Source organism: Gopherus flavomarginatus, chromosome 5, assembly GCF_025201925.1.
Source record: "Gopherus flavomarginatus isolate rGopFla2 chromosome 5, rGopFla2.mat.asm, whole genome shotgun sequence".
NCBI lineage: Eukaryota > Metazoa > Chordata > Testudines > Testudinidae > Gopherus > Gopherus flavomarginatus.
Window position 1 is genome coordinate 94103673 of NC_066621.1, and position 26481 is coordinate 94130153.

The 26481-nt window shown below is 43.0% G+C and overlaps 1 protein-coding gene across 1 annotated transcript in view; it reads left to right on the forward strand.

Moving 5' to 3' along the window:
- The window catches only part of RGS6 (regulator of G protein signaling 6), a 492500-nt gene that overhangs the window by 369375 nt on the left and 96644 nt on the right, over window positions 1-26481 (forward strand). Inside the window, exons 4-12 of the mRNA XM_050953554.1 lie at window positions 3683-3733; window positions 5761-5867; window positions 10663-10714; window positions 13847-13911; window positions 17633-17709; window positions 21832-21913; window positions 22514-22588; window positions 24249-24347; window positions 25869-25930. Of these exons, the coding sequence (XP_050809511.1) occupies window positions 3683-3733; window positions 5761-5867; window positions 10663-10714; window positions 13847-13911; window positions 17633-17709; window positions 21832-21913; window positions 22514-22588; window positions 24249-24347; window positions 25869-25930 (670 nt within the window). The remainder of the gene's footprint in view (window positions 1-3682; window positions 3734-5760; window positions 5868-10662; window positions 10715-13846; window positions 13912-17632; window positions 17710-21831; window positions 21914-22513; window positions 22589-24248; window positions 24348-25868; window positions 25931-26481) is intronic.

Consider the following 26481-nt stretch of genomic DNA (forward strand, 5'->3'; position numbering starts at 1 on the left):
GCTATAGGAAAGTCAGTCAACATTTTTTGTTTCTCTGATGAAAACTGGCCCACTCCCTTCCCCATACCAAACTTGTCACAAGTAATTGTCAACAACTTAATTTTCTGTTTTTGGCCAAGATATTGATTTTTAAAAAAATATATATTGAAATTGAATTCAGGATTCTTAGCAAACATTTTTGGCAAACAAATTTGCTCAATGACAATCAAAATGGCAACACACTACTGCTTTCATGCTTGGCTCAGCCCCCCACCCAGCCTGCTGGTTCAACAGCTGCAGTAGAAGAGGAGATAGGTGGAAAACTGCAGGACCCCAAAATCCACATCTTGAGGTGCAGAGTGACAACAGCAGCAGCAAAACCTCAGGTCCGATCACACACCAATGGGCACCACCCTCGGCTCAACGGACCATGGTGAAGTTAGCACAGCAGCTGATCTCAGGGATGGGGCATCCATGGAGCCACAGCAGCTCATCCTGTCCTGTGCAGCTCCCCCCGGATGAGATGGATCACTGCCAGTCCGGGGGAGAGATGCGCTCCCCAGCTAGGGTGACCAGATCCAGATATCCTGATTTTATAGGTCCAGTCTCGATATTTGGGGCTTTGTCTTATATAGGCACCAATTACCCCCACCTAGGGTGACCAGACAGCAAGTGTGAAAAATCAGGATGGGAGGTGGGAGGCAATAAGAGCCCTGACAGCCCTCACGCTGGGGGAAAGAGAGTCACACTCACAGGTGAGTTCCTTCCCCCACCCCTTCCCAGAGACTTCCCAGCAGCCAATCCCCTCCCTTAGACTGTGCTGCATTCAGCTCTCTCTAGGACCCAGCAGCCCTGCTCTTACATTCTGCACTGCTTCCCGTCTGTCCGGGCTCCCGGCAGAGTGGTGCCCCCAGACCTTTTGGTGCCCTCGGTGGCTGCCTATTCTGCCTATGGCTAAGGATGGCCCTGTGCTTAGGCCCTCAGGCAGGGGCTAAGCAACAACAGTTTATTAACAGTGAGCCCAGGCCCTGGGTCCAAAGGCCTGGGAGAGGGGAGACTGCCACCCATGAGTTGGGGGATGGCGGACGCAGGCCTGCCCACTCCACTACTTCCCAGACTTCGGCCCTAGCAGCAGCAGAAGACCCACTGCTGTGTCAGTGGGGATCCTGACTGCAACACACCGACATGGGTTTTGGCAATGTTACAGCCAGACTATTATCGGCTGTTCCTGGGCTACTTCTGGACTCCCCCCTTGAGGTACCTGGGTCGGGGTGGTATCCTCAGCGGGGCCCAGCACCCTGGGTTCCTTGGGATTGCTGGTGCTGGGCAGGCTCGGCAAATCCTCCAGGTAGCTGGCCTGGGGAAGACCCGGCCAGCCCTTGGGTCCACCGCAGGTCGCTGGGGCTTCCCAACTGGGAGGTAGGCTAGAGGCATCTGGTCTGCCCAGTGGCTGCTCCCTCAGTGAGCTCTGGGGTCGAGCCTTTATACAAGAAGGGTTTTTTCAGGTATGTTAGCAACAAGAAGAAAGTCAAGGAAAGTGTGGACCCCTTACTGAATGACTGAGGCAACCTAGTGACAGAGGCTGTGGAAAAAGCTAATATACTGAATGCTTTTTTTGCCTCTGTCTTCCCGAACAAGGTCAGCTCCCAGACTGCTGCACTGGGCAGCACAGCATGGGGAGGAGGTGACCAGCCCTCTGTGGAGAAAGAAGTTGTTCGGGACTATTTAGAAAAGCTGGATGAGCACAATTCCATGGGGCTGGATGCGCTGCATCCAAGGGTGCTAAAGGAGTTGGTGGATGTGATTTGACCATTGTCTTTGAAAACTCATGGCAATTGGGGGAGGTCCCAGATGACTGGAAAAAGGCTAATGTAGTGCCCATCTTTAAAAAAGGGAAGAAGGAAGAGCCAGGGAACTGGAAAAATCATGGAGCAGGTCCTCAAGGAATCAATTCTGAAGCACTTAGAGGAGAGGAAAGTGATCAGAAACAGTCAGCATGGATTCAACAAGAGCAAGTCATGCCTGAATAACCTAATTGCCTTCTATGAGGAGATAACTGGGTCTGTGGATGAGGGGAAAGCAGTGGATGTGTTATTCCTTGACTTTAGCAAAGCTTTTGATATGGTCTCCCACAGTATTCTTGCTGGCAAGTTAAAGAAGTATGGGCTGGATGAAAGGACAATAATGTGGATAGAAAGTTGGCTAGATCATTGGGTTCAATGGGTAGTAATCAATGGCTCCATGTCTAGTTGGCAGCCAGTATCAAGCGGAGTGCCCCAAGGGTTGGTCCTGGGGCTGGTTTTGTTCAGTATCTTCATTAGTGATCTGGAGGATGGCGTGGACTGCACTCTCAGCAAGTTTGCAGATGACACTAGACTGGGAGGAGTGGTAGATACTCTGAAGGGTAGGGATAGGATACAGAGGAACTTAGACAAATTAGAGGATTGGGCCAAAAGAAACCTGATGAGGTTCAGCAAGGACAAGTGCAGAGTCCTGCACTTAGGACGGAAGAATCCCATGCACCGCTACAGACTAGGGACCGAATGGCTAGGCAGCAATTCTGCAGAAAAGGACCTAGGGGTTACAGTGGACAAGAAGCTGGATATGAGTCAACAGTGTGCCCTTGTTGCCAAGAAGGCTAACGGCATTTTGGAGTGTATAAATAGGGGCATTGCCAGCAGATCGAGGGATGTTATCATTCCCCTCTACTCGACATTGGTGAGGCCTCATCTGGAGTACTGTGTCCAGTTTTGGGCCCCACACTACAAGAAGGATGTGGAAAAATTGGAAAGAGTCCAGCGGATGGCAACAAAAATGATTAGGGGGCTGGAGCACATGACTTATGAGGAGAGGCTGAGGGAACTGGGATTGTTTAGTCTGCAGAAGGGAAGAATGAGGGGGAATTTGATAGCTGCTTTCAACTACCTGAAAAAGGATGGATCTAGACTCTTCTCAGTGGCACCAGATGACAGAACAAGGAGTAATGGACTCAAGTTGCAGTGGGGGAGGTTTAGGTTGGATATTAGGAAAAACGTTTTCACTAGGAGGATGGTGAAGCACTGGAATGGGTTACCTAGGTAGGTGGTGGAATCTCCTTCCTTAGAGGTTTTTAAGGTCAGGCTTGGCAAAGCACTGGCTGAGATGATTTAATTGGGGATTGGTCCTGCTTTAAGCAGGGGCTTGGACTAGATGACCTCCTGAGGTCCCTTCCAACCCTGATATTCTATGATTGATTTATGCTGCCTGTGCCATGCCTGACGCTCTGGGGTGTGGGCTCAGAGCTCCCTGGCTCCACTCACTCTGGTGTCCTGAGGGGCTCGTCTCTCTCTGGGGCATCGGGAACCCACACTGCCTCACTACCATTGGTAATGAGCAATGAGGTCTTTTCTTTCCTTGAGATACGGGGCTTTCACAAGCCTAACTCCTTGTGTGGAGAGTAGATTCTGTGGCATTCACATGCTGTGTAATTTAAACTATATCAAGATGCCTGTCATATGAGGCACTAGTGCAGGTTTATAACTCTAAATAAATAAATGTGAAATAGTATCACATAGGTAAAGAATCTTCAAGCCTACAGTGGGAATAGGAAAGGAAATGCATTGACCTGAATTTCTGTATCTTTTCTTCTTGCTTAAACATGGTGTCTCTCCACAGCTTCCAAACATCTGTAGTCTTACATGTGTAGTGCCTTCTGTCTTTGCAGGTACTGACATTGTGCAGTGGCTCATGAAGAACCTCAGCATCGAGGACCCAGGTAATATGACTGTTGAAACTGAACAACCTACCAGTTTTGTGTGTGTGTGTGTGTGTCATTAGATGCTAGGTACCTGTCTGTCACTGAGTCTAGTGCTGATAAAGCAATGAGGTGTAGTCATCAGGACAGAACTGGGAAAGAAAAGGATATGAATCATATTTACTGTCCCTCAGCATATCTGTGAATTGTAGAACCTCATCCTGCTAATGCCAGAATCCTATATAATACTTTCAAGCCATTTGTTAAACATTTACCTAGGTGAAAAGGCCTGTTTTGCTTGAAGACTGGGGCTCTGACTGTACACCTATGGGCAGATCCTCAACTTGTGTAAACTTGCATAACTCTGAAGTCAACGGAACTTTGACAGTTTACATCAGCTGGGGAGCTATCCCTTGGTGTGCAGCTTGCATGAGAGGGAACTGAATTTGCCACCGGTGCTGCCAAAAGTTGCAGAGCAGCATCCCTCTGCCTCAGTGCATTTCTCTCCAAGTAAAGCCCTTTGCTCCCTTTTTTAAATTTGTTGCTGTCAAGGTGTTTTCCCCCACTTTGAAGTTTAGGGTACGAAAAATGGGGGCCTGCATGAACACTTTTAAGCTTAAATCTGGTATGCTGCCATCAGCCAGAATTTAGTGTCTGGCACACTTTCTGTTCCCCCAAAACCTTCCCTGGGGAACCCAGACCCAAACCCCTTGGGTCTTAAAACAAGGAGAAATTAACCATTCGCCTTCTTTTTCCCCCCAGACTTTCCCCTCCCTGGGTTGCCTTGAGAGGCTTCACACTGATCCAGACTCCTTGGATCTTAAAACAAAGAGGAATTAACCATCTCCCCTCCCTTCCCCCCCCACCAATCCCTGGTGAATTCAGACCCAATCCCTTGGATTTTAAAACAAGGAAAAATCAATCAGGTTCTTAAAAAGAAAGCTTTTAATTAAAGAAAGAAAAAGTAAAAATTATCTCTGTAAAATCAGGATGGAAAATGCTTTACAGGGTACTCAGATTCATATAGACTAGAGGGACCCCCCCTCACCAGCCTTAGATTCAAAGTTACAGCAAACAGATGTAAAAAATCCTTCCAGCAAAAAGACACATCTACATGTTGAGAAAACAAACATAAGACTAATCCGCCTTGCCTGGCTACTACTTACAATCTTGAAACATGAAAGACTGATTCAGAAAGATTTGGAGAACCTGGAATGATGTCCCGTCCCTCTCAGTCCCGAGAGCGAACAACGAACCAAACAAAAGCACAAACAAAGACTTCCCTCCACCAAGATTTGAAAGTATCTTGTCCCCTCATTGGTCCTCTGGTCAGGTGTCAGCCAGGTTTACTGAGCTTCTTAACCCTTTACAGGTAAAAGAGACATTAACCCTTAACCATCTGTTTATGACAGTTGCCATATTAATAAAGATGCTGTTAGCAGTATAGCATTCCAGCTGTTTGTATAATTTAGAGAAATTATGGGATTCGCTGTTGGAATGGAGTTCTTGTTAATGATAATGCACAGTGTGCTTTGAATTGAATTTCACAGTGTAGAGCAGTGAGACACCCTGTAAGCATCAGTGGGGACATTAAAATCATCAGGTTAACATTTTCAGTAGAGTCAACCAATACTATAAGGTTGGTTTTCACTTTTGTATAATTTGGTTAGAGAACTGAGGGATACACCAAGTCTGACTCTGAGCTACCATAAGATCTGCTGAAAGCAATGGATTCCTTAGTGCAGCGGTTCTGAAACATTAGTAGCCTGAAGACCCCTATTTTGATTTTAAATTTTGCTGCAGACCCCCAAGAGCCCTGCTCAGCCCCAGGCCCCACTCCTCCTGTCCCTCCCGCCCAGTGCCTCCTGCACACGGGGGAACCGTTGTTCCCTGGTGTGCAAGAGGCACTGGGAGGGAGGGGGAGAAGTTGATCAGCAAGGCCTACAGACCCCCCGGACTACCCTTGCAGACCCCAGTTTGAGAAACGCTACCCTAGTGTACATCTGTCTGACAGATTTTCTACTGTTTTCTTTCTTTCCCTCTCGCAGTGGAAGCAATACACATGGGAAGTCTTATAGCAGCACAGGGCTATATCTTTCCAATCTCCGACCATGTTCTTACCCTGAAAGATGATGGGACCTTCTATCGCTTTCAGGTAGGTGAGCCCTCTGCTTCCCACATTGTTGCTTCTATTATCACTGAAATGTTTACCTGTACACTGAGTGCTGCTGAAGTTCATACAATGCAAAGATCTCTATACTTATTGAGGACATTTGGGCACCGCCATGAAGTACCAGTGAAGTCCCTTTAAGAAAGTTTGTTCTACAGTCCCAAAGTATGTTTATCTGATGCCTCTGAATCAAAACCCCAAATCTTGAGGTAAGTCGTTTTCAGAATCTGAACCTGGGCCTGAATTTGGTAGCTAGTTTTCTATGTGTAATGGGCTGGACCAACACAAAGATCGAAATACTTGCAAACACTGAAGTGTTAGAAATCTGCATCCAGTTCCATGCGCAGTTTTATATTAAGTTAGTTGCATCATCTTTCAGTTAAAGCATAGGTTTGGAAGTCAGGAGATCAGGGTTCCAGTTCTGGCTCTGCCACAGAGTCTCTGTGACCTTGGCAAAAATCATTTAAATGCTCCATGCCTCAGTTTCCCCATGTTGACTCTGTTCCCAGTGTCGTGTTTAACTGCAGGGCCTAGTTATTTTACACATCCTTCCTGAAATCTGCTGATCCAAGGCTTCCCTGTTAATTCACTTATTGGGCTCCCGAAGCTCCTTTTCTGTAACAGATTGTCTATTATTGAAATTGACCAGGAAAGAACAAAGGTGAAGCTCGTAGTGTAAAATTTCAGACTGAATTTGTTTCCATCTATCATATGGTCCATAGTAATGCTAATAATACCTGAATACCTGGCTTTTCTATAGCACTTTTCATCCACAGAGTTCAAAGCACTTTGCAAATATTTTATCATTATCCACATTTTATGGAAGGGAAGCTGAGGCTAAGGGAGGCGAAGTGACTTGCCCCAGGCTAACTAGCAGCCTGCATCAGAGCTGGGAATAAGTTCCAGGGCTCTTTCCACTAGGCCACCTGTCTTCCTGTCCTCTCTCTTCTGTTTATTGCTGCTTTCTCCATCATCTAACTCCTCCCTTCCTTCTGTGTTGCCCTTTGTTGAGCTTTTATTGAAAAGGCTTTCATCTCTGCCTCTGCTGCTGCTGCCACTAGCTCCCGCTGCCCTACTGCTGCATGTTGTTTTCACTTGAGAAGCAGAAGTACAGATTAATTACCAAATAGTCATTAACTCACCTGTACAGTTGTACTTTCCCACTGGGCCTCATTACCCTTTCTTGATATGTCTTTTAATTAGCAGGATGTCATCGCCAGCTGTCAAAATCTCTTATCCTCCACCCTGTCAGCCAGGTTCCAACATCAGGGTCATGTTTAACTCCCTTCCCCATTTTCATCCCACATATGCACTGTCACCAGATCATGTTGTTTTTTCCTTCAGTGTCTTTTGCTCTAGAACAGTGGTCACCAACTAGTAGATTGCGACTGAATGGTCTATCCTGGAGCCTCTGCCTGTCGATAGCGATCTCCTGCTGCTAAAAGTCCGGCGATGCAGTGGGGCTAAGGCAGGCTCCCTGCCTGCCATGGCCATGCGCCGCTCCTGGAAGCGGCCAGCACGACCCTGAAAACCTGGCGTGGGAGTGCAGGGGTCTCTGCGCTGCTCCTGCCTGCAAACACTGTCCTCACAGCTCCCATTGGCCGGGAATGGGGAACTGTGGCCAATGAGAGCTGCGGGGGCAGTGTCTGCAGAGAGAGGCAGCACACAGAGCCACGTGCCCACACCCCAGGGGCTACAGGGTCATGCTGACCGCTTCTGGGAGTGACTTGGGGCCAGGGCAGGCAGGGAGCCTGCCTTAGCCCTGCTGCACAGCCGACCAGGAGCTGTCCGAGATAAGTGCTGGCTGATGGGAGCTCACACCTCTCCCACAGCCCTGAGTCCACTTCCAGAGCCAGCACCCTGAACCCCCTCCTGCACCCTGAACCCCCTGCCCCAGCCCTGAGCCCCTTCCCAGAGCCAGAACCCTGTATCCTCTCCTGCACCCCAACACTCTGACCCAGCCCGGAGTGCCGTGCTGCACCCAAACTCCCTCCCACAGTTTGTACCCATCACCCACTCTTACCCCCGAACCCCAGTCCCAGGCTCAGCCCAGAGCCCCCTCCCACACTCCAAACCCCTTGGCCCCAGCCCAGAGCCCGCATCTCCTCCCACACCCCAACCCACTGCCCCAGCCCGGTGAGAGTGAGTGGATATTAGGAAAAATTTCTTCACTAGGAGGGTGGTGAAGCACTGGAATGGGTTACCTAGGGAGGTGGTGGAATCTCCTTCCTTAGGGGTTTTTAAGGTCAGGTTTGACAAAGCCCTGGCTAGGATGATTTAGTTGGGGATTGGTCCTGCTTTGGTCCCTTCCAACCCTGATATTCTATGATTCTATGAGAGTGAGTGACGGAGGGAGGGGGGATGGAATGAGTGGGACAAGGTCTTGGGGAAGGAGCAGGGCAGATCCTGGGTTGCACTTAAATTCAAAAACTGATCTTATGCATAAAAAGGTTGGAGACCACTGCTCTAGAACCTTGTCTACCCATTGTCATCTCTCAATGCCCTGCCACATATTTTGCCTCAGTCATTCTACACAAAAATATTCTGCTAGAATCACTTTCCTATTCCACTAATCTGAATATATCAGCCTCTTGTCTTTGCATGGAATGTGTTAGGGTAGGTGTGACCGGAGGACCAGAGGAGCCACACTGAGGTTACTCAATTAGGGCAAACTGCAAAGCTGGTGAATATTCCAGTACTTAGATTTACCAAGCCAGCATAAAACAGCTTCTGTAATACCTTACTGATTACCCAGAAGCCAACAACACGGTTCCCTTAAATCAACCCAGCCTCAGGCCTCCGCCCAGACACCCAAGTCAACTATGATGAGGATTACTGAAAATCTTTTTCATCATATAAGAAAGTTCTACCAATCCCAAAGGATCGGACACATTACCTCCCAGGTTAATGAATATTTCAGATCTTACCCAAATACATGCTTACAAACAATTGTTATTATCTAAACTAAAATGTATTAAAAAAGAAAAGAGATACAGAGTATTAAAAGATCAGTATAGATACAGACATGAGTATAATTCTGAGATCAGATTCATAGTAGAGATGATGAGCTTTGTAATTGCAAATAGTTCTTTCAGAATTAGTCCAGAGGTTATAGTCCAATGTTCATATTCAGGGTGATCCAGATAGGACTGGAGTTCTCAGTCTTAGGATTTAAGTTTCCCCTGCATGAAGCATCAAGCAGATCTGAGAGTAAAAGGATAAGGACACAAGACATTTTTATACAGTTCCAGGCCTTCTTTTGACAGCTCAGAGTCCTTAGGTGAACAATAGGCAATCATGGAGACTTTGAAGTAGACCTATTTCCTAAGCATCACTGGTAATTAGCTACCTGGATTAACATAAGGCAATTGCCTGTTCTTCCACCATTCACAGGTGATTTGCTATACATTTCAAAGAGAGATGAATATAGTGATATTACTATGTTTACAGTTCATTTAAATGTTAAGATGTCCTTTTGATCTCGGAATTAACAGAATACAGCATAGACAGGGACTATTTGACTACATTAAGAACAGGAGTACTTGTGGCACCTTAGAGACGAACAAATTTATTTGAGCATAAGCTTTCGTGGGCTACAGCCCACTTCTTCGGATGACTACGTTAATGACTATATTATTAACCTCTAACAAGATATGAGTACACACATACAATGAGTATCACTTCTTATTTCTCACAATATATGTTTGCATTTTAAAGTTCTAGCCTATCTACCATGGAATGGCCCTCATTACCATTCGCATACTTTTCTAATATATCTCTAGAGGTTGGATCTGGGTCATTTATTCTGCAGGATTTAACCTTTCTGGCCATGCATCATACTTTGTATAAGATTCGTTGCAATTATGTAACAGTGGTAGCAAAAATGTTTTGCATGGTCATATTTTAATCAGATAATGTCACGGTAGGATTTGTACTAAATATTTTTCGACACCTCCATGTGCTCATTAGCAGTTCCTTTCACTGCTCCTTGGCACAAAGATCTGTCGTCTTTATGCATGCAAAGTGCTATGCCCACCTTTGGCAGAGAAGTTACTCTTTCGTGCACATTAAAACTGCAATGTAACTACCATGTAGTTAATATTATTGTAATTAATTGTAGCAGAAAGTTTAAGCTGGATGGTTACAGTGGTCTCTCTTGAGCAGAATGGAAAACGAATGATGTTAGTTTGGTCCTGCTTTCAAAACTACAATATTAGATGTGGTTTTGAAATTGGGAAAATCAGTTTTGCCTATTCTTAATCTGAATTGTATTGTCTTGTTAATTTAGAATGTAAATTGGGGCAGGAGACTGTATCTTCCTCTGTTTTATACAGTGCCAGGCACATTAACAGTGCTCAAAACCCAATGATATGTACAATGTGTAAAAAGGCCACAGGAATATTCTCACACTTCTTAAAGATGGCTCAAGGTAAAAGCAGGTTCTTCTGGAGTGAGGAAGGTTGCCGTAACAAGCCGATGCTCAAATGTAGGGGTGAGGGTGTCTAAAGATACTCTGAATTTTAGGAACCCTGAATCTGTGTATTGGTCTCTTCATCTATCCCTAGGCACTGAATGCAGAGAAAGTTTGCCGATACCCTACTGATGGCCCAGTCCTGTGTCCACTGAAGTCAACTGCAGTATTTTCATTGATTCTATAAGAACAGGGTTTGGACTTTAGGCTGTCAAGGGCATCATAATATTTATAATTTTCAGTTGCAGTAAGGTTTGTTGTTGTTTAAGCTTACCTGAAATTGTTAAAATATGATGTGCTGTTTTTCAGGCCCCATACTTTTGGCCTTCAAACTGCTGGGAACCAGAAAATACAGACTATGGTGAGAATAAAATATTCTAGTTTTTGAAAATTCCTGTTGAAAGTGTCAGAAGTAACACTATTTCCCTGTAGAAATTATTTATTAGTGATCTACAACATTTCATGCTCAGAGTTTCCTCTTCAACTCCAGATAAGGGCCGTATTACATGCCATCCTTACATTAGGTGAAATACCAGCTCCATTGAAGGCAATGGGAGTTTGCCATTAACTTCAATGGGGCCAGGATTTCACCCATTGAGTAGCACCTTTCTTCTCAAATAGTCCTACTGATTTTAACAGGACTATTTAGGACGTAAGACAATAGTCAATGTGAAGGTATAAGTATCTCCCTTGTAAGAATTAGTAGGGCCTAGTAGCATAAAGATTGCTTCTGTGGTGGAATACTCTCTGATCTGTAGCTCAATTTGACCTATTAGTCAATAAGCGTTAATCCTGTTTGGGCTGGCTGCTCAATAAACAGTTATCTAACCAACAATAACATACGATTAGCAGCGTCAAACAAAAATTAAGCTTTTCTGATACGTGACATTAAAAAACATGAAAAGGAAAAATACGTTTAAATTACCAGATGATAACTGGTGACAGAAGAATAGCAATGGTTTATGAGCTAATAAATCACAGTACTCTATATTAAACATCTGAGTGGCTGAGGACAGGAATAATGCATAAAGAAAATACAGCAGTGTTGTCCTCTTTAGCTGTCTCTGTGCATTATTGCTCTCCTGTAGAACTACACTGTTCTCATATCTACATGATAAAATCAGTTATTCCATCCCACTGTGGCATTGGCAGAGGAAGTGAATGCATCTGTGTGCTCATAAAACAAGGGCTTCTGGAAATGTTTCTTTAAAAGATTTCTGTAACTAAGGCCAATTTATACCCCCAAAAAAATATTTCCCCCCACCGCCCCGGGCAACAATCATTCATCACTGTGGATTTTGGAAATAATATTTGGTAGAGTAAATGGGAAGCTCATAACTGTGTGTAGAGCTCATTTGCAATCCCCACATACAGTGATAGTTATTAATATCTTTCTGTGTTTGCCTAAGTGTAGGGAACATCTATGAAAAGCCATTGTAAGAGTCACAGTAATGTTTATTATTTACAAAGGCATTTCTAAATATTTTAATGGTAACCACTATATATAATGTATGTGCACAGTTACACTGAAAATACTTTCTGTACGTATCATAGTAACAATCTGGAAACAGAAGATTTTTTTCAGTAGCATTAAGTGAAAAACTGGATGTAGATGCAATGCATTGTATGTAATAGTGCCCTTCAAAGAAAGGCGTTCTGTGACCTGCCTCAAGGCTGAAAACTTGCTGCGGATGCATTAGCTTTGAGCCCCTTCGGGCTCATTTTCATGTATCCAATATCAGCATTTGTGTATCACTTAGGCCATGTGGATTCTTCAGAATCCTGAATAAAGCCCAAAGTGGCAGTTTTCAGCTATACCAAATAAAACTGAAGTCTCAGTAGCTGTCTATACATTTTTTTTACCTGCATTTTTGATGCTTCAGAGACATTGATGGGGCTGAAACTGGCCTTCTGATGATAGTTCAGTCCCTGGAATGTGGAAATACCCTGAGATGACTAGATCTGGATTTATTTTGACCCTGTAAATGGCTTCCAGATGAAACTACTGTTGAAATATGTAAATACCAAGAATAACAATACTTGAATTAATCCAATCTGGTCACTGTGCCTCTAATGGAATATCTGAATCTCCTCAGTAGAGGTAGTTGAAAATATTCTGTCAATTTTTAACAGAAAATTGGGTTTTTAAATAAGTGAAGGTTTTTTTGTGGAAAGTGTCTGTTTCAACATTTTTATTTTTTCAGAAAATCAGAAATCTATGTTTTTCAATGAAAAGTTGACATTTTCTATTGAAAATTTTGATGAAAAAAGTAATTGCCCTCAGACAAAACCCTATTTTCTGAGCGGTTCTTCTATAGACTATGGGTCAGATTGTATCCATCCCTGAAAGAGGTTAGGAGAGGGTGTAAAATAGGGACTTTTACCACATTCAGATCCAGGTTCAGGTTTCAAAGACCCCAAAGATTGGAGACCTGGGTCCATATTATGTAAATTGGATCTTAATCTGAATTTGACACAGCTCCTGTGTAGGGTGAGAGTCCGTGTTCTGGTTTCAATCCATAATAGAAGTGAGGGGCCAGTTGCAAAGTCCTGATGCTAACTGCCTCAGAATGCAGGATGGTACAGAATACACTGGGCCCATATCAACCCCCAGTATATACACTCACAGCAATTGCTATGGTAACTGGTTTTTGTGTTGGATAAAACAATGATTTTAAATGGGAATAAGCAAATGGAGCTGATGAATCTTAAAGCAACGAATCAAATCGAAAGAAGCACTCAGCTCCTCTCAGGATTTGGCTCAAATTTTTATTTTCATATCAATAATCTGTAGGGTGACCAGACAGCAAGTGTGAAAAATCAGGACAGGAGTGGAGGGGTAATAAGAGCCTAAAAAAGAAAAAGACCCAAAAATCGGGACTGTCCCTATAAAATCGGGACATCTGGTCACCCTAATAATCTGAATACTTTTTCAGTAAACAAGGGAAGGAAATGCAGAAGATATACAGGGCCACTCGCAAGAACAGTCCTCTCACTCTCTGTGCTGTAGCTGGGAGAAGGATGCTCAAAAAGGGGGTGAGAAGGCAACAGGGTGATGGCTCTGACCCCTTCCACACCAGCTGTGGAGCATGGCCAATGCACTGATGAGAGCATCTTTCACCAGCCCCAGTAGCAATTATGCCTTTCTGAGACTCGACTCCTCCTTGGGCTCCTCCCCATACTCAGGGCTTTGTTGATAAAGCCATAATATAGCCCATAAAATGCAAGCAGAGCTGAATCTAAATAAAATGGCTTTTTTCATGCTTATTAATTGAGATGTCTCCAGATCTTTAAAGGTTATATCCTCCCGTGAGACTTGAGACCCCTACCGTGCACAGGAAATGCTAGCTAGGTATCTAGCTGTATCATGCCTAAGGTCAGGTTTAACTATGTGAATGAACAATACATGCACAACAATGTTTTTGGTTGTTTTTTTTTCATCCTGTAGTAACTGCCTTTTTCTGAATTGTTTTCATTATGGCTCTCCCCTTAGCCATCTATCTTTGCAAGCGGACCATGCAGAACAAAGCTAGGCTGGAGCTGGCGGATTATGAAGCCGTAGGTATACTGATGTTACAGTTCATGGGGTGGGGAGCAATGCTTTCTTCAAAAACTGAATCTTTCTTCTTAGTGATTTGAATTCACCTTTAGCAGTGAGCTCTCTATTTTATTATCACCATTATTTTATTATTTTATTTTATTTATTTTCAAAAGATTCTATTGGTTAATTCTTGAGAGAACGTCAAACTCCTAAACGAGGATGTCTTTGATACACATTTTAGTGTCTCACCTTTAAGTATCCACAGTATACTCCTTCAGAGATCTGAGGCAAGTTGCACAAGAGCTTACACGGGGCTGCTTTTCTGGTTAGCTTTTGTCTTTACAGGAGCCAGTGGGGTGATAAATGTTTAGATATATTACAAGGTTAGCATTCTTGGACAATTACATTGCCGCTGATGCATATCTCATATTTGTAGACTCTCAAAGGAACGATTTACAAAAAAATGAATTTGAGCTAAATTTTCCAAATTCCATATACAGGCATTAGCTATGTTTAGTAAAGAGGCATTGTCAGGCTAAACAGCAGACATGTGAAAATGCCCTTAACCTATGTTACAAGTCATTCACTTTTTGTATTACTCTGAATGTAGGCAATGAAAGCATTCTAGCCAACTGCACTTTTGTTTATAATCAGGCTCTAGTCAATCTAATTTTCAGGTTCTGCTTTACCAGCTCAACAGAGTAGTGGTTGAGTTTCAAATACTTCAGTGGAATGTTTGTTTGAAAAATTGTTTCTATTAGAAATGTTTTTTAATTTTATGAAATCATTTTTATTGGTCTTAGGTTTTGTTTTAAAACAAACAAACAAAACTAATTTCCTCCTCCCTCCTCGTTGTTATAAAATCTAAATTTGGGAGCAAATGTGACCTAGCAGTGACCTGTTTAATATATCTAATTCATAGCCTAGCCTGTCCCCATCATGCCACAGATGTGCCCTGTACTGACTAGAGATAAAGAAAGAACCCTCTATTGATTGCTTTTGCACACAAGAGACTATGTATGCTCCATTGGATCCTTACACACAAGACTTGTTGGTGACAATAGGAATGATATATAAATACACCAAGGACAAAATATGGCCTTCAGTGCCTGACTGGAATCATGCTGCTGCTGAATCCACATAGGGACTGCCTTTCCATGTACAGTAGGAAATAACAGTAGACTGTATTTTCTAGCGACAGTATACTGAGTTAAATTCTGCTCTAACACCAATCTAAATCTCTCATTGGGCCAGAGAGAGAGTAAGCATAACTCTCTTGCCTAGCAGGTAACACAATGTCCAGAGAGACTCAGGCTCCAGTCCCTGCTCCAATGTCTATGTGTGTATTTTATAAAACATGGAAAAAATTCAACAGCAGAGATTGGAAAAGGCCCATCCCAGAGAACTGTATAGCCAAATGGTTAAGGCAGTCTCTTGGGAGGTGGAAGACCTGCATTCAAGTCCCTGTTCCCAGTTGGCAAAGCTGAGATTTCAACCCCGGTTTCTTGCATTCAGGATGAGTGCTCTATCCATTGGGCTCTTGGCTATAAGGGCACCACCTCTTCCTCCTGTGTTTTATACAGAGCTTGATCCAATAGAGGTAGGTGGCTAGATGCCTAGTTTGAGGATCCCGCTGATGCTTCAGCACTGAGCAGCTCAGTGGCGTCAGAACTTAGGAAGATTTGCACATAGCCACCAGAAGAAAGAAAGGGCTTTTCTTCATGGGAAGTTGCATGGAATAAGCTAGGGCAGGAATCAGCAACCTTTCAGAAGCGGTGCGCTGAGTCTTCATTTATTCACTCTAATTTAAGGTTTCACATGCCAGTTAATACATTTTAATGTTTTTAGAAGGTCTCTGTCTATAACATGTAAATAAACTATTGTATGTAAAGTAAATAAGGTTTTAAAAATGTTTAAGAAGCTTCATTTAAAATTAAATTAAAATGCAGAGCCCCCCAGACCAGTGGCCAGAACCAGGGCAGTGTGAGTGCCACTGAAAATCAGCTTGCGTGCCACATTTGGCACACGTGCCACAGGTTGCCTCCCCTGAGCTAGGGTGTGACTTTAAAATGCACTAGCTATTCTACATGAACTCCCCGTGTGGGCACCCTTACTCTGCACTAACAGTGCCTTTGTGCAGTGTAGCTTATCCATTTTTAAGTTACTAAGCTAAACCTCACAAAGGAACTTCTAGTGTGAAATAAGAGTGTCCCCATGGGGAGTTAGTGCAGAATAGCTAGTGCACTTTAAATTCACACCCTAACTTACTCCCTACTAACTTCCTAGACCTCCGGCCCTAGGGGACTTTGCTAGCAGAAATGTAGGCAACTAGGGAAAGTAAGTCCCTTCAAGGGTAGGCAGCAACCAGGCAGTGATTTTGAGGATCTAAATTTGGGACTTAGGCACCTAAAGTGGCAGTTAGGAGCCTAAATTCCTTTGTGGATTTAGGCCACAGATTCCATCCCAGTAATGCTACCCTTGAACAGCAGACAAGCTGTGGAATATTAAAATCCACATGCACTGTATATCCTTTTGCTGATTTGCTGCTTCTGCATATCTCCAGTTTCATTATTTTTAAAAAATTATAATCACTCAGTCACCTGACTAACTAAATTCTATAAGGATCCATTATAAAAAAAACAAAAGGCCTGTTTAGCACCAGCATTAGCACCCACACTTGCACTCATGCAACGAAGCTACAGTACTAAATACTTTTGCATTCAAGTGTCTATTGAGAATAGTAATGCTCTAATGATGGCAAACAATTAGATCTTGATTTTTCTGTCATTTTCTCATTTATTACATGATTAGAGATCACGTCTGAATTGCAAACTTGCACTCTTAATGAGAGACAGGAAGCTGATAAGGGCACCAACTCCTCTGCATGCACATTCATAAGGTCCCTATGTTTCTACTGGTAAACCATAGTATGACCTGGAAGATTAAGTTCAGGTGCCCTTATATTTTTTTCCCTTTGTTGGCCAAATATAAGCCTGATTCTTCTCTCAGTTACACCAGATTTACCTGGTGTCACTCCATAGACTTCAGTGGAGTTACTCCTGATTTACACCAATATACAGTGGGCATAGTTAAGTTTTCTTTTGTACCTCAGACTCAGACAAAATTTGGATCTGGATCCAGACTTAAGCAGCTTGGGCCGATCTCTAGTTATTTCCATTTTCCTGACAAATAATCAGTTTCCTTTCATGAATTGCCCTGACAATACCCAGACTTCAGTACGCTGCACTGTGGAATGCCTTCAGGGTTAATAATCCACTGAACAACTGAGGGATGGTCATCCTTTATGAAACAAGTAATGCCAGAGAATACCCTTCCTCCTTCCCCACCCAGCCAGCCCACAAAAGCAAAGCATGCAGGTAGCAGTCAGCTGCTATCAGAATGGGAAGTTGTCAGTTCCAAAAACTTTCACAGTGAAAAGTACACTGAGGAATACGTGAAAACAAGTCCAACACTGTTTTATTAGTAGAGCACTGGCAGTCTGTTTCACACCCTGTTACAACTCTTGCTTTGGTTCTTCCTGTTTCTGCTATGTGGTGGCTTGAAAGGGGGACACACACCATTGCATTCACATTCATCTCATATTTTGCCTATTGAGACAATTTACCAATATTAATTTCCAGCTTTCCAGGTTAAAAAAAATGATGCAATAATTTAGTTCTTAAACTTCATTTGTAATTAGTGTGATTAATTGTTCTCTTTATTTGCTTCTCTTATCAGGAAAACCTAGCAAGACTGCAGAGAGCTTTTGCAAGGAAGTGGGAATTCATCTTTATGCAAGCAGAGGCCCAAGTAAAGTAAGTTATTCTCAGTTCAGTGAACTGGAGGAGTCCTTAGAGTTTTGTTGGGGAAGGGGATTGGATTAAGACAGTGTTTCCCAGTTAAAGCCTTTATCAATAAATCCCGCGTTTAGTTTTGGCAAATTCTAGTCACTGTCACACTGGAAACAGCATAGGGCTAATTCACAAGATCACATACCGTGAGGAAAAAATGCCAGGATAAAGATGAGACTAATCATCTGTGCGCAGGTCTGGAAGCCAGGAACTCCTGAGCCTCTTGCTCATGTTCAAGTCTCTTGCCATTTGTGCCTCAATTTCCCACTCGGTGTAAGTGTGAAGAATAATACCTACCAGGCAGGTGTATGAGTTAATGTTTGTAAAGTACACCTCTACCCCGATATAACATGTCCCAATATAAGGCAGGTTCGCATACAACATGGTAAAGCTCTGACATGCTGCTCTGAGCAGGTGTTAAGAGTGTCGGGCCAGGCCAGGGCTGAGGGGGTTGATAAGGGGCAGAGGGTCTCAGGGGCAGTCAGGAGCTCCCCCCCAGGATCTGGGGGGCAGGAGCTGTGGGAGGGCACTTTTGGGGGCCCCGCAGTCCCAGAGTGGCCCGGGAGATTAGCAGGGGGCTGGGAGCAGCCTGCTCTGCTTCCCTCATCCCGGCCCCCGCCATATGTCTCCTCACAGGCACTCACCAGCAGCAGTGGAAGCAGAACAGCCCGGCCCCAACCCACTCCACTCTGCCAGCTCCCAGCTGCAGCGCTCTGCTTCCTGCCACAGGTGAGTACGGGGGGGCGTCCTTTCCCCAACCTCCCTACACTCACCGATAGCGGGAAGCGGAGCGCCATGGCTGGGAGCTGGCAGTTTGGAACGGACTGGAGCCGGGCTGCTCCGCTTCCTGCCGCTGCTGGTGAGTGCCTGTGAGGGGGCGGGGTGTGTGGATAGGGGTCAGAGCAGTCAGGGAACAGGGAGGTTGGGTATGGGGTGGGATCCTGGGGGTGATTAGGGATGAGGGTCTCTGAAGGGGGCGGCCAAGGAACAAGGAAGCGGGGGGCAAAGCACGTTTGATATAACGCGGTCTCATCTATAACGCGGTGAGATTTTTTGTCTCCCAAGGATCGCGTTATATCGGGGTAGAGGTGTACTTTGAAGATAAAAAGTGCTGCCATTTCTGCAGTAGCTATGCAATTGGGCTTCACACAGTACATTTGTTTTATAAATATCCCAAATTATTTTTCACGCTGAATAAATCAAGTCCCAGAAAACTCAGTTCTATTGTATCCATACGAACTGACCTCCTTGTGCTACCAAATCATTGTGGACTATTATGTAATACTTCCATAAGGCTTACTCATATTTTACGAGTACTTTTTTTTTTACCTTCCTTCCCCTGTCATTCCACCCAGAACTGGGAATCTACAGTTTACCTTCTATTTACTGATGGTCACAATGTGCAGTCTCTTAGTAGTATATGCAACATGACATTGTTACTCCCACAACATGTGCATGGTTCTGGGTTTGTGAAACTGGGGTGCTTAGAAGTCTGCATGTCCGTGTTGCAGAAGGAGTTGTCACATATGAAAACTACGAGGAAGGTGAAGGTGACATATTAGTGATACAGAATATGGATATTTTATATTCTTGGGAAACACTGAAAAAGCAGAGGGAATTTGCACTTTCAGAATCAAACAGCAAAACAAATGTTACAAAATAAAAAGAGATTACTACTTCTTATTATGTATGTGTATATATGCAAGTGTGTGTATCTATATTTGCAGTGCTTCATTGATTAACACTGTAATTACATTGTAATTATGGACCATTTAAGAACATGGTAATTATCCTTAAAATAACATGGTAATTAAGGGATTATTTCAGTTCAGAATGCTGGTATTCTGATGAGATGAGAAAATTGGAAGTTACAATAATAATTAGTCTTTGAGATGCTTAAAGGTTCACTGCCAAGATAAAAATCATAATTTTGTTTGATTATGTACTTCTGTCACTAGTAGCATAGATCGTTACAACTGGAAGGATTTTAAGTCTTGTTTTCTTTTCACTATCAATGATGTTTGTTTACTTTTTCTCCATTTCATTCACTTGGAGCAATAAAACTCAACTGGTTGCTCTCACTTCCTGTTGCTAGTTGGCTTCATTTCTTGGTTTTCAGACACTACTCCAGTGCTGTTTGGGCTTAGGTTTCCAGCACTGCAGAGTAAGATTTAAATTGAAAAACTACAAGCATCTGGAAACAGTCCTTGTCATATCAAGTTTTGTACTCCCCTCCCCCATCTCGCATATAGAATTCCATTGGTGCATTTACCTGTAGCCTGAATATGCCAAAGCCCTGGGCAACATTAAATGAGCAGTAATATTCAATGTGGACTTCAGTGAGAGCTGTGGTCACTTCGTGTTTTGAAAATCAGGCCACCTGCTTAGTGGATTTAGTTGCAATGCTTGAAAATCATGGCTTTAATGCAATTAATTATGTTGTATTTTCATAATTCAGTATTTCTAATTTTTAAAAAATTGTCATCAATGGCACATTCTTGGAGATTGTATATACAAAAAAACCCAGATCCTGGACTTTGTTGCAACCATTTTATGTTTTATTACTAGAACAAAGCAGCCCTAAAGTCAGTATAACCAGCCACAGGAGGATTACTCACTATGAGCATGGGAATCTTCGAGTGTTGTAAAGCTGGCATAACATCTCCTATTCAATCCCCTTCACCTTTGTCTGACATAAGGGTCTAGGCTGGAAGAAAGTGGGCTGAATCTGAGGGCTTGTCTTCACTACGGGGGTAAGTTGACCTAAGTTACGCCACTCCAACTTAGGTCGACTTACCCTGGTGTTTTTACTGTGCTGCATTGACGGGAGACACTTTCCCATCAACTTACCTTACTCTTCTCGGGGAGCTGGCGTACCGGAGTCAACTGGAGAGTTCTCTGCTGTCGATTTAGTGGGTCTTCACTAGACCTGCTAAATTGACACCCACTGCATCAATTGCAGCAGCGTCGATCTCCCCAGTAGTGAAGACAAGCCCTGAGTCTCGTATCCTCTGCTGTCATGCCCTCGGCCCATTGACAGCCACCTGAAGGCTGCTCTAACTTTATGCTAGGTGACCCAGAACTGGAGCAGCACAAAGCCTTTGCATGCCGCCCTCCCAGGTTGCACTGTATGCTCCTCATCTGCAGCCAAGGATCTGGGTCATTGTCTCAGCCTTATGATGCTATGTTCCAAGAGCTGATGTTATATTCCGTGTATATGTCTGGCTGTGGATCAACAACTGATCGCAACCTCTCCAACAAGGGGTGATGGTGATAAAGACAAATAACTAATAACCCCCACAATGATGGGTTTTCTCCCAACTACTACTTTAAATTATCATTTTAAAATAAAGATGTTGAATTGAGAGCTTTAGAAACAGACATCCTCTGTAAAGGAACAAAACAGGTACAGCATATGTAGTGCCAGTGTAGGCTTCCACCACACTCCTCCATCAATATGCTTCAAACATGTTCTGAAGGGACCACATTATGCTTAAAGGGGATTGTTCATTCTCCTTGTCCCATTCAGTCTCTGACTTGTCTTCTGAAATTCCTTAAAAGTGCCAGTTTTGATGGTGCTACTGGTATTTATGGTGTGGGGGACCTGACCATGAGAAATTTGCAATAATTCTGTTAGTATGTCCCATGTGGAACAATTTTGTGAAATCATGTGTTTATCTGACTTGTTAGACCCTGATACAGGACAGCCATTAAGTTTATGCGTAACTTTTAAGTAAACAGACTTCAGGGGGACTCCTCACATGTTTAAAGTTAAGCACCAACTTAAGTGCTCCGCTTGACTGGGACTGGGAAATCTGGTGTCAGGAAAGCTATTGGCTGCCAGGGGCAGAGCAGATGTTAACAAAAAAGTTTTCTCAGTAAAAGCAAAAGATCCCTTTCGTCAGGCTGGTGGAATGACCACACAAATCACTTGGCATCTGCAATCTGACATTTCTGTATGGAAAAATGTGTGACTAGAACAGAAGTACTAGAATTGCTGTCAATCGAGTCCAAAAATCCAGGGGGAAACTGGGAGCAAGTTAGAAAAGTGAAGTCGTGGATTGTTTCATTTCTTTATTTTCCCAGAATTGACAGAAAAAAGGATAAAACTGAAAGGAAAATTTTGGACAGCCAAGAAAGAGCATTTTGGGATGTGCACAGGCCAGTGGTAAGTCTCTTTTTAAGTTACGCTCCTTAGTGAAGTGATGTTGGATACAATGCAGGGTTAGCTTTAAAACTGCTGAACAGATTTTCTTCACATTTCAATTGTCCATTAGGAGATCTTCAGAACAAGCCAAGTTTGAACAAAATTGTTTCAAAAGTTTTAGATTTGTGCATGCACAACATTTTTTATTTGAACATATAGTGTAAGTGTATTGGTTCTTTTTTTTTCATAAGTAGAATTCAAAAGCAGTTAAACCAGTTTTGTTCAAGTTTTCTAGAAAAACTCAACTTCAAGTTGAGACCAAATAATTTCAGCCTGAAAGGAATTTGTGTGCTGAATTTGTATGCTGAAGTTATGAGCAAATGAATTGGATGCTGAGATTCAACTTAATTAACATGTTCAGTTACTGATTAACAAATATGATTTATAGTACACACCTTAAAGAAAGCATCTTGAAAAAGATCCTATTATGTATTTTTGTAACAATATTTATGCTGCAAGCAAAGGATAAAAACTCTGTTTTTTATCATTGCTTTCCAGGGGGAGGAGGTGGTATGTACTTTGTTAACATCAATGGTAATATTATGAATGTCCCTTTCTTAGCCAGGCTGTGTGAACACAACAGAAATGGACATCAGAAAGTGTCGCCGTATGAAAAACCCACAGAAGGTCAAAAAGGTCAGGGTTGGTTTTTTTTTCAGAATAGTGACAACTATGTTTTACACTAACAGTATATTACATCTTTCAAATGAGAATTTCAAAGTAATTTACAAATATTAATTAAGCCTCCACATTTGTAAGTAAGTTTATGATTTTCATTTTACAAATGGACAGGTACTAGACCAAGTCTTGGCAGAGTTGAGAACAGCACTAGGGAGTTCTGTAGCCACTAGACAGCACTCTTTTTCAAATTAAGACCTGATTATTTTTTCTTTTGCCTGAGATAGTCATCATTTTAATTTCATGACCATGGAGCTCCCATTTTAACAAATATAGGCAAACATAAATGAACTGTTGCATATCAGAATGATGGTCCCAAACATATCAATATGCTGGCTATTAAATGACGACATAACCTTTCAATGTTTCATACAAATATCAAATAAAAAAATTAATTGAACAAAAAGATGCCTGCTATTGCCTTCAATACCTGACAAATAAATGCACTACCAGTGATTTCATGGTGTTTTTCTGTTTTGTTGTTACTATTGTTTTTTAAGGTTTTTGGAAAACTTGGCTCATTGATGCCAAATTAACCCTTTTTTCAGTGTATCAAAGCCTCGGGATTAAAAGTTATTTCCCGAAGTTCTCTTAAAGTTGTTTAGTATCATGTTTAGGAGACAATTGAGTTAGAATTGGATTTCCACCCCTATCTTTTCCTGCCCTCCATCTCAATTACTGATCCCTACAAACATAAACACACATACATAACTTCATGCACAAGGCAGTCTCCCTGAAGCCTGTGTGCCCTGAAAAATGCATAACAACCAAAGTATCACTTCTCAAATATAAATATCTCTATTCATTGTGGAAATGCAATAGACTTGTAGAATAGAGCAAAAAACAGTTATTTTATATCTAGATAAGAGTGCTTGACTGAAAATTAGGTAATTTATAATAAGCAAGCAGATATTGAGAAATTTTGAAGTAAGTGTCAAAAGATGCATATTCACAGAGATGAAGCCTTCATCAAAAATATGAGTTTCATAAAATGTAGAAGTTTCACTTTTGTAACTAACATACTTAGGCCTTGGCTACACTGGCGCTTTACAGCGCTGCAACTTTCTTGCTCAGGGGTGTGAAAAAACACCCCCCTGAGTGCAGCAAGTTACAGCGCTGCAAAGGGCCAGTGTAAACACTGCCCCAGCTCTGGGAGCGCAGCTCCCAGCGCTGTAAGCTAATCCCCACAGGGAGGTGGAGTACTTGCTGCGCTGGGAGAGAGCTCTCTCCCAGCGCTGACGCCGCGACCACACTCGCACTTCAAAGCGCTGCCGTGGGAGCGCTGTACGGCTGCAAGTGTAGCCATACCCTAAGGTAGGGAATCAGAAGACAAACCCTCTCAAGTACCTCTGATTATCAGGCCGAGATCTGTATTTGTTCTCAGTTGGGCTCGTCAGAGAGAAATCACAGTTTTCAATTAACACAGCTGCAGCTACTCACCACTCAGGTATTTGTATATACAACCTCATGTATTAACTTTGTTCCAGATTTAAGAGTTATTGATCTTTGAAAAGGTAACAGTAGATAGTTGCTGGCTCCTTACTTGACTGTTTTCAAGCACAGATTTTCTTTGTGTGCAACAATAAAGCTCTGTAATTTTTCGTGTTATTTGTTTCAGTCAGTATATGGGGTTACAGAAGATTCTCAATCCCAAAGCCCTGTACATATGCCCTCCCAACCCATACGAAAAACTACAAAAGAGGACTTCCGAAAAAAAGTAAGTAGACCATCTTAGAACTCCTCCAAGAACTGAGTACGTTATTTTTAAAAAGATGTTTATATTTGTATTGAAATATCAATCGAGCCAGAAAAATGCTTGTTTCCTGGTGCAAAACAATGGAAATGTAAGGTGATGTTGGCATGCTTTGAACAAAGTAGAACGTATCAAAAGCTAAATATGAAAGGGGACATGCAGATACATTGAGATGAATGTTACATGCCATACTCTTTTTTCAAATTAACAGTCCAAAATTCCACTCACCTTACATACTCACAGACAGCATTTCCCATAAAATGTTACAAATTTTTCTGTGCAGGTTTATTTTAAGTAGTTATACCTTTCAAAATGTTCCAGTCATCCAATCAGGGAGCATATGCAATGCCATGTGACTTTGGTGACCAACAACATACCATGAATAGCAAATAGGCAACACAAACAGTTCGTGAACGACCCACGGTCTGAAAATTATGTTCCAGAATATTTGGCAAATACTTGCAAAGAATGAATGCATTCAACAAAAATCAGGATGGGTTTGCAAGCATCCTGCAGCCAAAAACTAAACCAAATTTATAAAGAATTTTATGTGTGTTGTACTGTCTCTAGCCATAGTTTTGCCTTTCCTTCAGGTCACCAGGGATACTCCAAAAGCAGGCGGTATTGATAAGGGAGGAGGATTATCCAAAGCAGCTGGAGGTTCTGCTCATTCAGTGCTGCTTCCATAGGCAGGGCTTCCAGGGAACTTCCAGTAGGAATAAAAGCTATTTTCTGTAGTAGAACCCCCCAGGGAAAGGCAGGCACTGTACCACCAATGTGTAGCAAGAGCTGAATATTAAGGGGTAATGCAGTTATGATCAGAATCCCTGTAGCCTACAGCCAACCCAGAGAATGCAGGCAGGGAGGGGCAAGTAAATCTGTCTCACACATGGTTATTCCTTGCAAGCTGATGTGTTACTTGAAATGCAAAGCCAAGACTGCATTGTGGCACAATCAGTGGATGCTCTAGAAAGGAGCACCGGAACCTGTGTCGAAGTAGAGGGGGCACTGGTGCCACAACTGTGGCCGTACCTCCGCTGCTCCCTCTCTTCCCTCAAGGCCTTGCCCCTGGCCAGGATGCCTGAGAACAGCCACCCTGGGCAGGTGGTGGGTCTTGGGCTCCCAACAGTGTCCTGGGCTCTCTGGAGGGCTCTTACCGCAGCCCGGCTCCAACTTGTGGGGGAAACAGGAGGAGCAAGGGGCTGGGCCCTGTGGCAAGGCAGGGCTAAGGCCCACCTCACCCCCGCCTACTGGGAAGAGGTTAACATTGCTAGCAGGGACTGCCCTTTGTGGGCAGGGAGCTGATCACCTTATGAGCTCCCCTGCTGTGAAGCGCAGCCCCTGCCACCACCTCTCCGCACCTACCCGACTATGCTCATGTTAAAAAGTGGGGGGGGGGAGAATTGCCCTCCTGGCCTCTCCAGCACCCCTGGCTCTAGATCTGCTGGGTTGTTAATCTCTTTTAATCGTCATCTCTTTCCTCAGATAACCTTTCTGAATGTGCAGATAGACAGACACTGTTTAAAAATGTCCAAAGTAGCTGAAAGGTCAGTTTCTTGATTTACATTATTATAATATGCTCTTGTTGATTTAGTATTTCTTTTTGTCATCTCAGATGATCAAATTTGACATTTTTCCATAAAGTTATGGTGCAAGACTCTGTACAAAGGATGAAAGCAGTTCCATTTCAGTCACAAAATTTCCTAGTTCATTTTGTATGAAAAATAATTTGTTTTTTACTGCTCTTTACTCCTGTTAGCCAGAGCAACTCTGGGAGAATGAGCTGGATTCTTTTTTGAATCATGCATCACCTATAAAATTGCCAATGCAATTTCAATTGTAGGGCCAGATTCTGGCCACGCTTACAGCTTTTCAACCTCAGTGAAGACACTAGGGTTGCACCTGTGCAAACCAAGCATTATTTTAAGACAGTGGTTCTCAACCAGGGATCCATGTACCCCTGGGTTACGCAGAGGTCTTCCCAGGGATGTGTCAGCTCATCTAGATATTTGCCTAGTTTTACAACAGGCTACATTAAAAGCACTAGTGGAGCCAGTACAAACTACAATTTCATACCAACAATGACTTGTTATATACT